General features: G+C 34.7%; 2 protein-coding genes across 2 annotated transcripts; one reads left to right on the top strand and one right to left on the bottom strand.

The window, feature by feature from the left end:
• On the top strand, positions 1,981 to 5,591 carry LOC18587863 (transcription factor bHLH66). Its single transcript, XM_018128316.1, has 7 exons — positions 1,981 to 2,818; positions 2,902 to 3,006; positions 3,126 to 3,287; positions 3,486 to 3,551; positions 3,996 to 4,061; positions 4,325 to 4,393; positions 4,808 to 5,591. The coding sequence occupies exons 1-7, from the start codon at positions 2,285 to 2,287 to the stop codon at positions 5,213 to 5,215; spliced, it is 1,410 nt and encodes a 469-aa protein (XP_017983805.1). The 5' UTR covers positions 1,981 to 2,284; the 3' UTR covers positions 5,216 to 5,591.
• On the bottom strand, positions 9,117 to 10,094 carry LOC18587862 (cytochrome c oxidase assembly factor 6). The gene is made up of 3 exons (XM_007011895.2): positions 9,773 to 10,094; positions 9,527 to 9,664; positions 9,117 to 9,415 (listed from the first exon to the last, which is right to left on the bottom strand). The coding sequence occupies exons 1-3, from the start codon at positions 9,854 to 9,856 to the stop codon at positions 9,287 to 9,289; spliced, it is 351 nt and encodes a 116-aa protein (XP_007011957.1). The 5' UTR covers positions 9,857 to 10,094; the 3' UTR covers positions 9,117 to 9,286.

Genomic DNA, 14,939 nt, shown 5'->3' with positions numbered 1-14,939 from the left:
TGTGATTTCTAGAATATTTATTAAAAAAAATAAAATTATACTATTAGTTTATATATTTTGTCTAAGTAATGAATTTAACCCTTATATAATAATTTGTAAAAATTAAATTTTTTTCCTCTTGAAATTGACTAGTTCAATCATTAACAAAGTTGCTATATTGATTTACTATTGAATATGATGATATGGTATTAAGAATGCTGCAATGATCATTGCATCATTATTAAATAACATATCATCAAGATCATTACAGTCAAATATATAACATTGTTAATAATTAGATTGATATTATCAATTTCAAAAATTACAATCACTCAATTTTTACAAATTATTATATAAAAATTAAATCTACTACTATAACAGAGAGTACAGTAATTAATTGCATAATTTTACCAAAAAAATTATGAAAAATTATTACATTACTTGGAGTTATATATAAAGTCTCAATTGCACTAAATACTTGTTTTGGTTCGAATCTATCTCAATATTAGTATCTTTCATGCGTATCTCATATCAATAAAGAATTCGATATATAACGTATTATGAATTCGTATTTCTAACTCAAAATATATGTTTATTAGCTGAAAATAAATCTTTACTTATAAGCTCAAAACCTTAAAATTGATATCTAACAAATTTGTAATTTTAATTGATTTTATAGTTGAAGTTAAATATTTTTCTCCCTTAATAATGAAAAGTTGTGATTGCATTTTAGAAAAATCCTAACTAATGGAAACTGGTAAATGTTTTCAATCTTTTTTTTTCAATTTTCATCTGAGTATTAATAAATTCAGCCAACTCACCCCAAATTGAGGAAGAAAAACAGATATGGAAATGAGAAAAAGGGGAAAAGAAAAGAAAGAAAGAAATTATGGCGGCTAAATCTGGGGTAAGTGGGGGATGCAAAGCCGATCTCGCGATTGGGTAAACGAACGGTACTCGCTCGCCACAGACGACACTTAATAAGTTGATTCGTATGATTAGATAGCAGTTGGTAATTATGAGTTGTTTTGTCTCTCTAACGAGAATGTTGCTTTGGAGAGGCACTTAGCCGCGTGGGATATTGAGGGTAGTTTCGACAATTCGTGTCGAAGTTGATAGCAAACCCTAGTGGGATACTGGCCGACCACGCGAGGCTTAGGAGTGATTGTGCCATCCCACGCGATCACATTGCACTTGCCCTAAACTCACGCTTGAGTAGTCTTTTTCCTATACTCTTTTATTTTGGTTAGTTATGTTTTGTTTTTGGTATTTTGTATTCCTTTTGAATGTTTAGACAGTACTAAAAAAACTAATGAAAATCTTAACAAAAAAAATATATTTTTATCTATCTAACATATTTTATTATAAATAATTTTATTTAATATTTTTAACTCAAAAGAGATATTTCGATTCAATCTACTTCAATTTTAACATCTAGTGTAAGAGTTTCACGTCAGTTTAAAATTGAGTGAATTAACATTTATTATTAATCTACGTTTTTAATTTAAAAAATATATTTGTGCTATTAAAAGTATTTTGATAACATTTGCATATATTTTACGATATGTAATTAAAAATGTAGTTATAAAAAATTACCTATAGTAAAAAAATTATACTTTTGATATAATTAATAAATATGAACAAACACAATTAAAAATTTTATATAATTACACTATTTAAGATTTCACTACGTAAAAAAATGTTACTTAAAGATATGTAATTAAAATCTAAATTTGTTGTAATATTTATACTAAACCAAAGAATGTAAAATTATTAAGTGATGAAAATTTTCAATATCTTTAGGTTATGTTGAGTCAATTATAGGGAAAATGAAAGGGAGAAAGATTAGTTTTATTATGTTTGAAAAAAAGAAAAATACTCAAATATTTCTAAGAGCAGATGAATGTGAGTGCACGCGCTGGGAGTGGGCCGTAGGATAAATGAGTGGGTATGTCACTAATTTTGTATTTACATTAAAACCTGAGGGAGGGATGATGAAGAGGCAATGAAGCGAACTCAAAAACAAAGCTAGCTCTCGCCCTTTCCCTTGTATTTAATAATCCTTAACCCAAAGAACAGCGAAGAGACTCGTTCCTTCATCTTCACTCTTCAGCAACGAGCAAAAGCGAAGGAAAAATCGAAAACATTCGAAGCCCAGGGGCCTCTCTCATGTTCCCTCTTGGGTTCCTCTCTCATCGGTTTCCATTTCTCTAGAAATCCCTGACCCCGGAATCAAGCTAGAAACACTTTCACCAACTCTATCTTATTCAACTCTTTCAGTCTTTTTGTTTTTTGTGTGGGAATTATGCAGCCTTGTAGCCGGGAAATGCAAGCAATGAACTCGCTTCTAAACCCAGCCCAACAAATTCCACTCCAAGACCTTCAGAACAACGGCAACAGCAACGGTCACCAACAGATCCAAAACCCACAGTTCGATCCCACATCGTCCCACGACGACTTCTTGGAACAGATGCTCTCGACCCTCCCTTCTTGCTCTTGGTCCGACCTCAAGTCGCCTTGGGACCCGCCTAAAGCCGATGAAACGGGTGGTGCTAATTTGGACAACAATGTTGGGTTCCACTACGATGAGATTCTAGCTTCCAAGCTTAGACAACATCAAATCAACGGTGGAGGAGGGTCTTCTCCCGCTACTGCAGCCATGAAGATGATGATGCAACAGCAGATGATGTTAGCAGGAAGAGCCGCCGCGGCCGCCGCTGCTGGTGGTGGTGGAGGAGGAGGAGGGTTGACTATGCCCTTGTCTTTGGGGAGTTCTGCAGCTGGGTCTCATCAGAACGACATCGTTGATGGGTCTTCGTTTAAATCCCCTAATCATCAGGTTCACGTCGGTTTTTACTTCTCTTTGTTTCCTGTTTGGGTAATATATGAACTTCAATGGCAATATATTGTTTTTCTTTTCAGGGAGGAGAGGGTTCCGTGCAAGCTTTGTTTAATAGTTTTGGTGCTGGATCTCTGCATGGGACAAATCAGTCATCGAACCAGCCTCAGCATTTTCACCATCCTCAGGCACGCCTTGTTTTCTTTTTATTTTCTTCATACAAAGAAAGAAAACGCTACGAGCCTACGACTCGAACTCAGTATTTAGAAAACATTAGTAACAGTCATGACTGCCTTGTTGTTTCCAGGGAGGGACTATGCAGCTGGCACAAAACTTTGGAGCTCCTGCAGGAACTGTGATGAACCAAAGCCAGGCAATTGGTTCCACGGGGGGTACACCGGCTCAACCAAAACAAAGAGTTAGGGCTAGGAGGGGTCAAGCTACTGACCCCCACAGTATTGCCGAAAGAGTAAGAGAACTCGACTCTTAAACCTGTTCTGTGGGTTCTTTTTTTCTTTCTCCTTCTTCTTTGAGGTTGCCATGGAAGTTCATGAAGATTTGTTTGTTTCTTCTTGCGTTTTGGTAGTACAGTATAGTACTAACAAACCAAACAAAGCTCAAAAATGATTTTATTCGATCCGTATTATGAAATGATGTGTTTTGGCAGTTACGCAGAGAGAGAATTGCAGAGAGAATGAAAGCTCTACAGGAACTGGTTCCTAATGCCAACAAGGTACACTTCTTTTTCTTTCCAGATTTCCCCCCTTTTTTTCTAAAAGGAAAAATTAAGTTAGTAATTAAGCTTACTACCCATTGCCTTTCACCATTTCATTTGAACCGGAAGCTTGACAGCTCCGTTCTCCGGCTGGAAACTCTATAAACAGCCGGTCAATGTTAGGTTACTCTTAGTCACCAACACCCATTTCTGTTGGACAGGTGTCAATAGTAGGATAAATCAATTGTCACAGTTTAGTGTTGCGCTCTCTGACTTAACCATGCCATCCGTACTTCAGGAAGAGTGCAATTCGGAACCGATAGCATCGGGATATTTATTAAGCTTTGGTCATATCTTTAATGATATAATTAAACAAATTAATCGGGTGTTAGTATATATTTAATGTTTTGATTAGTTGAACAAATCGATTAACCAAGTATTGTGATCTGTGCGGAATGACAGACAGACAAGGCTTCAATGCTTGATGAGATCATCGACTATGTCAAATTCCTCCAGCTCCAAGTCAAGGTTCCCTCTCTCTTAATCAATCTCTCTCTCTCTCTTTAATTTTGTAGATCTTTTTATTCTATTCTGTTACATACTACTACTTAAAAAACCCTTTCTTTTATAGAAATAATTAACTTAAAAATAGTATTATAGTAAGGATTCCCTGTCCTGGTTGACATTGTTTTTAGGATGGGTTTATATAATTATTTTAATCCAGTTGTTATGGGCCTCTGAAAAATTAAAATTCCTTTGCTCCCTTTGTGCTGTTTCCTGGAAATACACAGGTTCTGAGCATGAGCAGATTGGGCGGTGCTGCTGCTGTTGCTCCCCTTGTTGCGGATATGCCCTCTGAGGTATAACTCCCAACCCATCACCCCCCATTTTCATTTTTGGGTTAGAATTGTTTACTTTGACTGAGAAAAAGCCAGAACTAAGGTGGGTTGGTTTCCATAAAGAGAAAGAAAAAGGAATGAGTAACATTTGCATGTGATCTTATGAAAAAATTTGGAAGCATTAAAAAGGGTTTTCACTGCTCTTCTCCCCCAACCCGACCATGTCCTCAACCACACCACAACACGACAAAACGAAAAGTAGCACGCGTGCCCCCACTTGCATAGATTCCTCCCTCTTTCTCTCTCTTTCTCAAGCTTTTCTTCTTTTTCTTCTTGTTTTCACTTCGAAAGTTTTTATAGGAAAACAAAAAGACGACTGATAAATAGAATAGTAAATGTTAAAATAAAAGTACAATGGTTTTTTTGTCCTTGTAGGGTGGTGGTGATTGTATTCAAACCAGCGCCAACGGTGGGTCCCTTCCGCGCAATTCTAACGGCAACCAAACGTCGTCCAGTAACGACAGTTTAACGGTGACGGAGCAGCAAGTGGCGAAGCTGATGGAAGAGGACATGGGCTCCGCCATGCAGTACCTTCAAGGCAAGGGCCTTTGCCTCATGCCCATCTCCCTCGCCACTGCCATTTCCACCGCCACGTGTCATTCCAGGAACCCCATGATCAACAACGGAAACGCGAACAACGGCGGCAACCACCCGCTGCTTCAATCAACCGGCGAAGGGCCTTCCTCACCTAGCATGTCGGTGTTGACTGTCCAGTCAGCCACGATGGGTAACGGCGTTGTCGACGGTTCCGTTAAAGATGCCGCCTCCGTTTCCAAGCCTTGATAACGGCGTTGACCAACTTTGGGCTCGGTTGAAAGGAAGAAAAAAAAAAGGCTCATCAAAAGGGAAGAATGTGGAGGGAATTCAACGGCCGCTGAAGTCTATGAAAATAAGGTGGTCTTGTCTTTCTTTACACGGCGCCGTATTTACTTGGACTTTGGCTAAAGCCTAAAGCTAACCTCACCTACACCATCCTCAAAAGAAGAAACAACAAAAAAAACAAGGAGGAGAAGATCAACCCAATCACCAGAGCAACTTTTATTATTATAATTAAATAATTTTTAAGTGTTTTTGGTTTAGATTCTCTGTATTTCAATCTATTTTATAGTATTTTTTTTATAAAAATTTGAGCTGTTCAATGTAATTTTTTACTTGATGATGTTTACTTGGTATTAAATTAATAGAGGATAAACTACTTTAAATAATTAGGGAATTATTATGGGAGCTTTATCTGCAAAGCAACGACAGCTTTGATTACTTTTCACCCTATTCTTTCGACCCTTTCTTTGTTTTCTTTACTAGGCTACATTAAGCAATTTGTGTAAAGCAAATGTGGATTAGCTTTCAGGTCAACGCCCTGTTACCCACTTGCCCTTTGTTTTTTTTTCTTGTTCCAGGCCATGTCCACACCCTTTTTACAAAGCCAAAGACATGTAAAATTGAGGTTGTACTTGGACAAATTACAGGCATTAACATTGGGGTTTTGTCTTGTTGGGTTTGGATAGATATCCTGATTAAGCAATCCATTTGACACAAAAAGTTGTGTTGACCTTTTTTTTTTTGGTTTGGGTTCCTTTGGAGTCTTTGATAACGTCAAGTGCATTGACCCTGTCCAAGTTTTCCGACCCTTTGTTTTACTTTGAACTCAAGGCTGTCTAATCCATCATCTTAGATAATCAACAGTGGTCCGACTCTGACCCCATCACCAGGTTTGAGCCCTTCAACGACCCTACTAGCAACCAAAAACATATGACGTCTGTGAACACAAGTTTGTCATTACAAGGCGTGGGTCTCTTTCCTCAATCTTCAAATAATAATAGGGTGAATTTGGAGTTACGTTTTGGCAAGTATTCCAAGGGAAGAAGAAAGAATACATGTGTTTCTTTACTTCCTTTTGTTTATTTTTTTAATTGCAAGAAGTTCATTCAAAACAGGAATATAGAATTGTTAGGTCAAGAATCATCAGGGCCACGAACTTGCAATTCATTACAGGTTTGACGAAGAAGAAAAGATTGAGGAAAGGAAGAAGTGGGCAGCGACTAAGGAGTGTTGGTTATTGTGGGGAGGGGGCTCGACGGCTGAGTCAAAGCGTGTGGAGGTCACGGTCCTATAACCAGACAATTGCGGTCCCAAGCTGCCTCACAGCTTCTCAGGGACGTTCATTTGCTTTTAGATTAGTCGGTTAAGTTTCAATTCATTATCATGGTATGCTTAGTGCATGCTTGCTGATTACTACAGAGAGCTTTTTAAAATCTCAGAATCCTGATAAACAAATGTTCCTTAGAATGTTTCTCCACTGTAAGGAATCGTACGACTGATGGTCATGAGGGAACACTATGACATGCCATTGTAACCAACATTAGCGGGAGAAAGCAATTCTCCCATCCTGGAGCATAATCAAGAACATATAAACCACACCCATGCACTGTTACACGTAGAAGAAGATGGAGAGAGAGACTTAAAGTTGCAACATTGCCAAGAAGGTGAGTTTTATCAACAAAATTCAACAGGCTGGTTCGATGTTGTTACATCACAACTCAGTAGTAGTTATGTTCTACGAACTCTTCATTTCACCCTAACGTAAAGCATTGTACAAAACATTGCGTACCCATGTCCGACACATTCCAAATCAATGTAACATAGCAAAGTAGAGCCATGGCCATCTTAAAAAATGGTAGGTAACCCAGATTTTACACAGCTGGAGGCATATCCCAAATATTATCAAATTTATTAGATCAATGGTAGGCAGAGTTCAGAGTACATTGGTTACCAACAGCTTCTTCACATTGACTTATCACCCTGCAAAGAATATCTTGTGTGCATGAGAGAGAGAGATGTCAACTAATCTTGAAGCTCAATCTTCTTGGTATCTACTAAAATTATACATCCACATCGGGCACATGGGAGTATCAAGAGACATGAAGTCCACTACTTAAGTGTCAATGAGTATTAAATGCTAGAAGCAAGTTAAACAATATTTTAGCCCATCCATCTGCTCCAACAAGCCAGTAAAAGCTACTGCTCCATAGTCTATATTCATTCAGAAAGAAAAAAGAACCATTAAACAAGCTGGTAGTTCAGATTTCAGAATTAGATGTATTCTTCCACAAGTACATTTGATAGTTTAAACTATTGATTAGCTGTCTTCAAGATATTACTCCCTCATTCCTTTCCTAAAGAACACCTCTTTATCATAAAATTTAATGCTGTGTGAGCATGTCTAGAGAGAGTATTACATGACAGATAGGATATTGTGTTCTAAAACTCACATTAAACCTCTATAGAACTATATTTAAACAATAAATCAACTCCTTGTTGAAGCCAAAATACAGCTTCACTAGTTGCATAGTGAAGAATGGTCACAAGCAGTGGCAGAGCCACATCTCAGCTGACTAAGTCCAATTGTTTCCCACCAGATACGGAGAACCAATAGGATTATATGAGTAGATGAGTGAAAGAAATGAATACTACCAATCTGTTGTATGAAAATAAACTACTCAAACTAACGATATGCCTCATGGTTTTCTTGAGTAGAGAGGTAAAGTTATTAAAGGTAAAAATTCAATTATTACTATAGATTAAATGATTAAAGCTAGTTCACAAAATCTTGCTAGGGCTTGGCAACAGATCCAACAGTCATAATGATTGGCTCAAAAATTAATTAAATCTTGCATACAGTTCATATAAAAAGCAACAACTTTCTACTGAACTTCTACTTGCTAGGTTGTAGTTATGGTCAATTTTATAGGAGAAACAAAGATCGCAACTTGATGGCAAAAGGAACAGGAGAATGATTCAAAACAAAAAATAGAAGCGCATACAGCGAGCAGAGGCACATGTTAAGAGTAAGAGTCACAACAAGGAAAGGAACAAAGTGATGCAAGTCTTATGCATAGAATGCAAGATAGTCTAAATTTAGAGAAAGGAAACAGAAGAGAAATGATTGATGACAATGCAGAGCTCCGAATGTAACTTTAAAAAAGAATTACAAACAAGACACAAAAATGTAGAAAGAAATGCATCTCAATGTACACACCTAGGTGAGATATAGGATGAAGTCAACCAAATATTTACATGACACTAACATTTGTAATAAATGACCCAAGAAAGCATAATTGGGATGACACTAAAAGCCTGTAACTAGCGTAAAATGTTCATTCATCATCACACTAGAGTTACATTTCCTGGATTATGGATGGTAGAGCCACAAAGACATGGATAGGAAAAACCTAAAAATTGACAAAAACACAACCAAGTTTAAACTTATTCAGACAAATCTTCTTAGGTCAAAAGACATGCATCCATAATTTCTGAACCCAACAACAGATAGAATATATGAAATCAACAAATCCCTGATGGTTCAGCAAATCTTAAGCCCATGTTATAGGGCACCTCCCACTGACTTGAATAAAGGAAGCAAGATTCAGCCATTGATGGACCCTGATGATTGGTCCAATCGTCATCAGGAGCCCAAACCGAGCCTCACACCCCTGACAAAAATATGTAGACTTATCCTAACGAGTACTATTTGCTTCAAATGCAACTACAATACCACACTTTGTTCCTAAAGTTTATCATCAGTTATGAGTAAGCATCCCTAGGAAGCAAATTCACCCACTATATATGAACAAAAAGCACCGTGAAATCACACAAAAACTAACATTATAGAACCACAAGGCAAACATAATCCAAATTCAAAAAATGCATATTTCTTTATTATCAGATATCCAATTTCCCATAAAAAAAAAGCATTTATGTTATTGTATATCCTAAACGCTGTACAAGTGCAATTTCAACAAGAAGTATTCAACAAGCTACAGAAGGCCCTAACGGTCTAAAAGCTTCAATAAACAATCAAGGAGAGGTTGGAGGCTTGAAAGTGTGAGGCTGTGGAAGTAACAACGGACCTCTCCTCGTTTCCCTATCATCAAGCAACCTCTGCGTCCTCTTCGTCATACAATACTGCCTATCAAAATGCTTCACCTACATACAACCCAAACCAAAAATGCAACCCAAATTCAAAAACAGTGAAAAAAAGAGAGAAAGAAACATAATTTCTGGTTAAATGATTAAGATTAGATAGCACTCAGTTACCCAAGAAGCACGGCAATGCTTAACGAACTCTTCCCTGGAGCCTTTGCATTCAGTGGGGTAAAGCAGCCCCACTGACCCGATTTCAGTGGGTTTCTTGTCCGATTGCTTTTCCAAGCAAGAATAAAACGCATCACGAGCCTTTTTTCACCCAAACCCCAAAAAGAAAGAGAAACAACATTTCGATTAGATTCTAAGGTTTTCACAATGAATCATAGAGATTAAAAAGATGGGTAGGAAGAGAGGGACCTTGTAGCATGCTTGCCTGGCTTTCAGAAGCACGTCAGTGTGGATTTCATCTTGTTTTCCTGATGCATAAGTTTCAAGCGCCATGGCCTGTTGGCTTCCCAGTTTGAACCAAGCAAACAAGGGAAGAACGAGCTGCTTCTTCACTTACCGAGCTCCTTTCATTTCGTTTCCTCAAGAGGGTCCAGTTGGGCTTGGTTTGGGCTAAATTGGACTAAAGGTTTAGTGGGCTCATCTGCAACAAATTTGGGTTAAGTTTAATATTGATTAATGCATGCAATTCTTGAATCTGTATTTTTTAGCGAGGAATGGTTTGGGAAAGAAAAAGAAAAAGGGAAATAAGAACCAAAGCAAATTAACTTCTAACTATATTCATAGGTTTACCTAGGGTTGGTGGGAAATAGTAGTTTGTATGGTATCTAGGTATCAAATAATGGAGTCATTGCAACGTACAAACGAGACTAACTTCTTTTCGAATTGATTGAAATTGATTGTTTACTTGTGTGTATGACTTTATATATCTTGTTTAACGTATATACAATTAATAGCGATGTCCGCTTGCATGTGCACCATATGCATTTCCATGTCTAGTACAAGAATTTAATTAGGCTCCTTTCATTTTAAATGACACTGTTGAGAGATTGACAGAAAAGCACTGCTAACCAATATTTGGCATGCCATCTTGGCCATGCATGCATTCCTTGCATTTCCATCCTTAATAATTTGATTTGGCTTATGATTTCATCTTCCATCAGTTCTTGGGTGCCCGGATTCAACAACTTTATGGTACTGGTTTCACACTTCTGAGTACTGCTAAGGAAAGATTGCTACCTTTGATCAGATGAAGTTGGAGAAAGTGATAAATAAGCTGCTTTTGGTTGGATGGCGTCAGTGTCAATAGAGATAATGCATATGGTCATATCTTTACCTAGCTATCACAAAATTTGTTCGAGTAGGGGATCCAATCTAAGTGGGCCAAAATGAAGAAAGAAATGTGGAATACTAGCTTCTAGCTACAAAAACAGCCTAATATGCTGTAGCATCAAGCAGGATCCCTTGTTAAGTCAACCGCTGCAATTCCCTATTCCATGAAGGAATTTTCAAAGAACAAAGTAATCAGGACTTCTTTCCCATATCTGATCATCTTACAATTTAAACATAGAGGCTCTCATTGGAAACATGTTTTCAAACAAGAAGACAGTAGAGTCCTCATAAATATGGATAATTAAAATCTGTAAGAATACATGGAGGTTTCCTGAAGCTAGCTGCAGGTTGCTGTTTAATGTTTGGGGAAAAAGATGAAAACTACTGCTACAGTATCATTCTGAATTTATAGTGGGAAGAGTATCATTACCCAGGGAAGTGAAGGACAGTAGGGGACTAGGGGGGCTCTTCCATGACATGCACGCGCATAAACAGGCACGTAATTCGAGACAGAATGAAAGAAAGAAAAAGATAAAGATAGAAAAAAGTTGGGCACTAAAATGAAAATATTGATGATTTTTTGCAGCAGACACAAGCACTTCAATGTCCCTTGGCTTATCAGACGTCTGCCATTAAGCTGCAAGTTGCTATACCCCCAAGCCGCCCCACTTGCACATAGAGTACTGCAGGTACGTTTCCTGCTTGGGAAGGTAGTGAGAGAGGAAAAGGTCAAAAAAAAAAAAAACAACACTACTGTATGAAAATGGAAAATGGAAAATGGGGGCTTTGAGTTTGTGGTGGCCAATTTGCTAGGCACATGATAATGAAGTTTTGACTGCGGAAGGAAAACAAATAAATAAAGTGAGGTTAGGTTGTCCGATATGTACAACTAAAGGAAAGCTTCCTTAGTGAGTATTTGTGGTTGTTAGACAGAGTTTTTGCCTATACAGCTGGTTGGGCCAACAAAGTTCAATCAATTTTAGTAGGCTGTGGTATCTAAAGCTGGCTAGAGATGTGGCCACTGTCCATGGGTAGTACAGTGAAAAAGACGGTAGCTGTTTTGATTCGCTGAACTTGTTAGATTGAGTTGCTATCTGCCTAGACCTAGATAGATATACAGTATATATATATATATATACATACTACAACTACTACTACTACTCTTCCATAGCTGTTTTTTCCTGTTGGTAATTGTCTGCAATCTTGGTCATTGGCTCATGGCCTTACAGTATAGCCCATTTGGAGAAACTAGACGAAGGTAGCTAGGGCAGCAGGCCATCGAGGTGGGAGAGGCAAAAGATACCAAGTCAAAGAAACAAGAAGTGAAGAAGCTGCAACTTCACGGACAGAAACAGGCGGGCTATGATCTTCCATCATCTACTAAACTAGTACAAACTGATATACTATCATAATCCAGCAGAATCTCTCACTCATTTAAAGTGTATAATTTTATATAAGTTAACAAATACATATTACAAATGAAAAGATTGCTTAAATGCATCAATACCCATTGTCCCCATTGTCATCATCCCCTCTTTGAAAGCAAAAAGAAATAGAATGGCGAATCTGAATTAATACTTGGATTTTCTTTTCCCTGTGATGAGGGCAATTACCAATATTTGATTGAGAAAAATGAATGGAAAATGGTTCCTGCCACCGCCAAAATCTTTTCTTGGTTAAGCTGTGGATCAATCTGTTACATCACTAAAGAGTTAAACTAAACCTAAGATTAATGTATGATTTCCTTTGGTTTGATCCCAAACTTGGGATTAGATCAAAGACAAAAGACAAAGCATTTATTAACCAAAAGAAAACAAGTCAAAATCATACTAATAAGTTTTGTCGATCTGATCAAAGTTTCTTTCGAAGATTCCTGCCTTAACCCTTCACTTAAATCGAAATTCTAACATGAATTTGTTTGAACCATTATAATTTATACACTTATTTTGTAAAATGAAGCATATCCACCTAGGGGTGAGTTTAATTACATTGGAATGGGCTTAGCTTAAAGCTTAAATTTTTGTGCTATCTTAAGCACCTTGTTTAAGTATTTGGGAAAGATTTGGTACATAGTACAAAACCGTATATAATGTACCCAAATTGTACTGGTGATTAGTCAATGTTGATGTATTCAGTTGTCATGGATTTTGTCAAATTTTTGGCTCATTTGTCATGAATTTAGCCACCAATATTAGGAAGTAACTGTGTTATTTATTTACAATTTTTTTTGTTACATTGTAACTTTTTTTTGGTCATGTTCAATTAAATTATTTATACTTTTGTTTTATATTAAATAATGATTGATTAATTATTAACTTATCATTTTATATCCATGCAGTACTGACATGATATTAATATGATGTTGATGTGAAATATAAAAATACCACATTATGATATTATCATATCATAGAAGCATACCACATATTATTTCAATATTGCATGATATAAAATAACAAGTGACGTTTTAATAATTAGTTAATCGTTAATTATATTTGATTTAAAATAAAAATATAGTAACTTAATTAAAGCAATAAATAAATAAAAATTTATTTAAAATTTCTAAATAATTCAAATATATTTTTAAATATTATACTTATAATAAATAATTATGCTACAAAAATTTATTTATAACAATTTCTATAGAGACTTTTATTGCAAAAAGTAGATTGTTCTCTCTATAGCAACATATGGTTTGTTATGATGCAAAAAGTGTTGCAAATAGGATTATCAAAAGTACTTGCAACGATTTTGTATATATTCTTGCCGACAAAATGTAATCTGTAATCTGTGCTAATCTATTTACATTATAATATTTTGTATGCAGCAAAAAATTTTTTTTGTTAAATTTATATATAATTAATTTACATTTTAAATCAATATTCAACATAATAAAAATTTAAGACATATAAAAATATATCTTATTTGAATTAATGAAAAGAGGACTAAATTAACTGTTAGTATTTAATGTATTATGATCTTTCCAGTGAAATTCGTAATGTAATTTTGTCGACGAAAGTGACGATTTAGTCATAACTTTATACAGTAAATTTGTAATTGCACGAATTTTTTATACAAGTACGTGTTAATAAACTCACATTAAAATTAGAGTCTCACATGCTTCATTAGATCTTATTATGAATTATAATATTATCTATTTATCAAGATTAAATTAACTTAAATTTATATATGATAAATTAAAAAATAAAAATAAAATAAATAATATAAATAATAAGCTATGTCAACTTTTTTTTTGTTACAATATATAATTATTTCAAATTTTGAGAATGTCCTATAATTAATTTGAAATCAATAATTTGTTTTCTTTTTAAGATAGAATTAGCATGCATTTTACGTATAAAAAAAATTGAAACTATAATAATTCGAAGAAGTAGAGCTTATGGTTTAATTTGACTCAATACGAGAAAATTAATTAGATCCAAACATAATAAAAATTGACAAATCGAGACAGGAGCGTCGTTGGCCAATTTTCATTGGGTAGACAAAGATTAAGAAGAATAAAAGTTAAAAATTTTTAATATTAATATATTAAACTTAACCATTAATAATCAAAAGATTTATAATAAACAATAATTTTATAATAGTGCTCTAAGAAAATTTTGTTTGACGATAACAATATCTTTTTAAATATAAACAACTAACTTATTTGTAAAAAACTTATCATCTATTTTGTTTCGAAGTCTTGTCTTTCTCAATATAAATGATTAAAAAAATTAATATAGTCAATATCTAATATTCTCAATATCCAATATTCTCATTTTATTATATTTAAGATTATAATACTAAATATTAAACTATAATGCACAAAATATAAATAGTTAAATACGATATACATAATTAATAATTTATTCTTATACTCAAGATAATTTCCTTTCAACTAAATATAAAACATAAAGCACATTAAAAACATACACTCAAGATAATTTTTTCTTATATAATTAGGATTAATAAAAAATAATATATTGTTGAAATTTTAAACAATAACCAATAATACAACATTAGAATTTAGATTTGAGAATTGCATATACAATAATTTTTTAATTTTTAAAAATTAAAATTATTAAAAATAAAATTCATATAACAGAAAAAAAACTATAAGAAGTAGAAAATATAATCTATATAACAAAAAAAAATATGATTGGTGATTTAAAAAATAAAAAAAAATTATGAAAACTTAAAATATATGAAAAAATAAAATAAAATTGAAAAAAAAAAAAAAAAAAAAAAA

This window comes from Theobroma cacao, chromosome 9 (assembly GCF_000208745.1).
Source record: "Theobroma cacao cultivar B97-61/B2 chromosome 9, Criollo_cocoa_genome_V2, whole genome shotgun sequence".
Taxonomy (NCBI): domain Eukaryota; kingdom Viridiplantae; phylum Streptophyta; class Magnoliopsida; order Malvales; family Malvaceae; genus Theobroma; species Theobroma cacao.
Note: the sequence above shows the minus strand (reverse complement) of the source record. Positions and strands in the feature narration are given on the sequence as shown.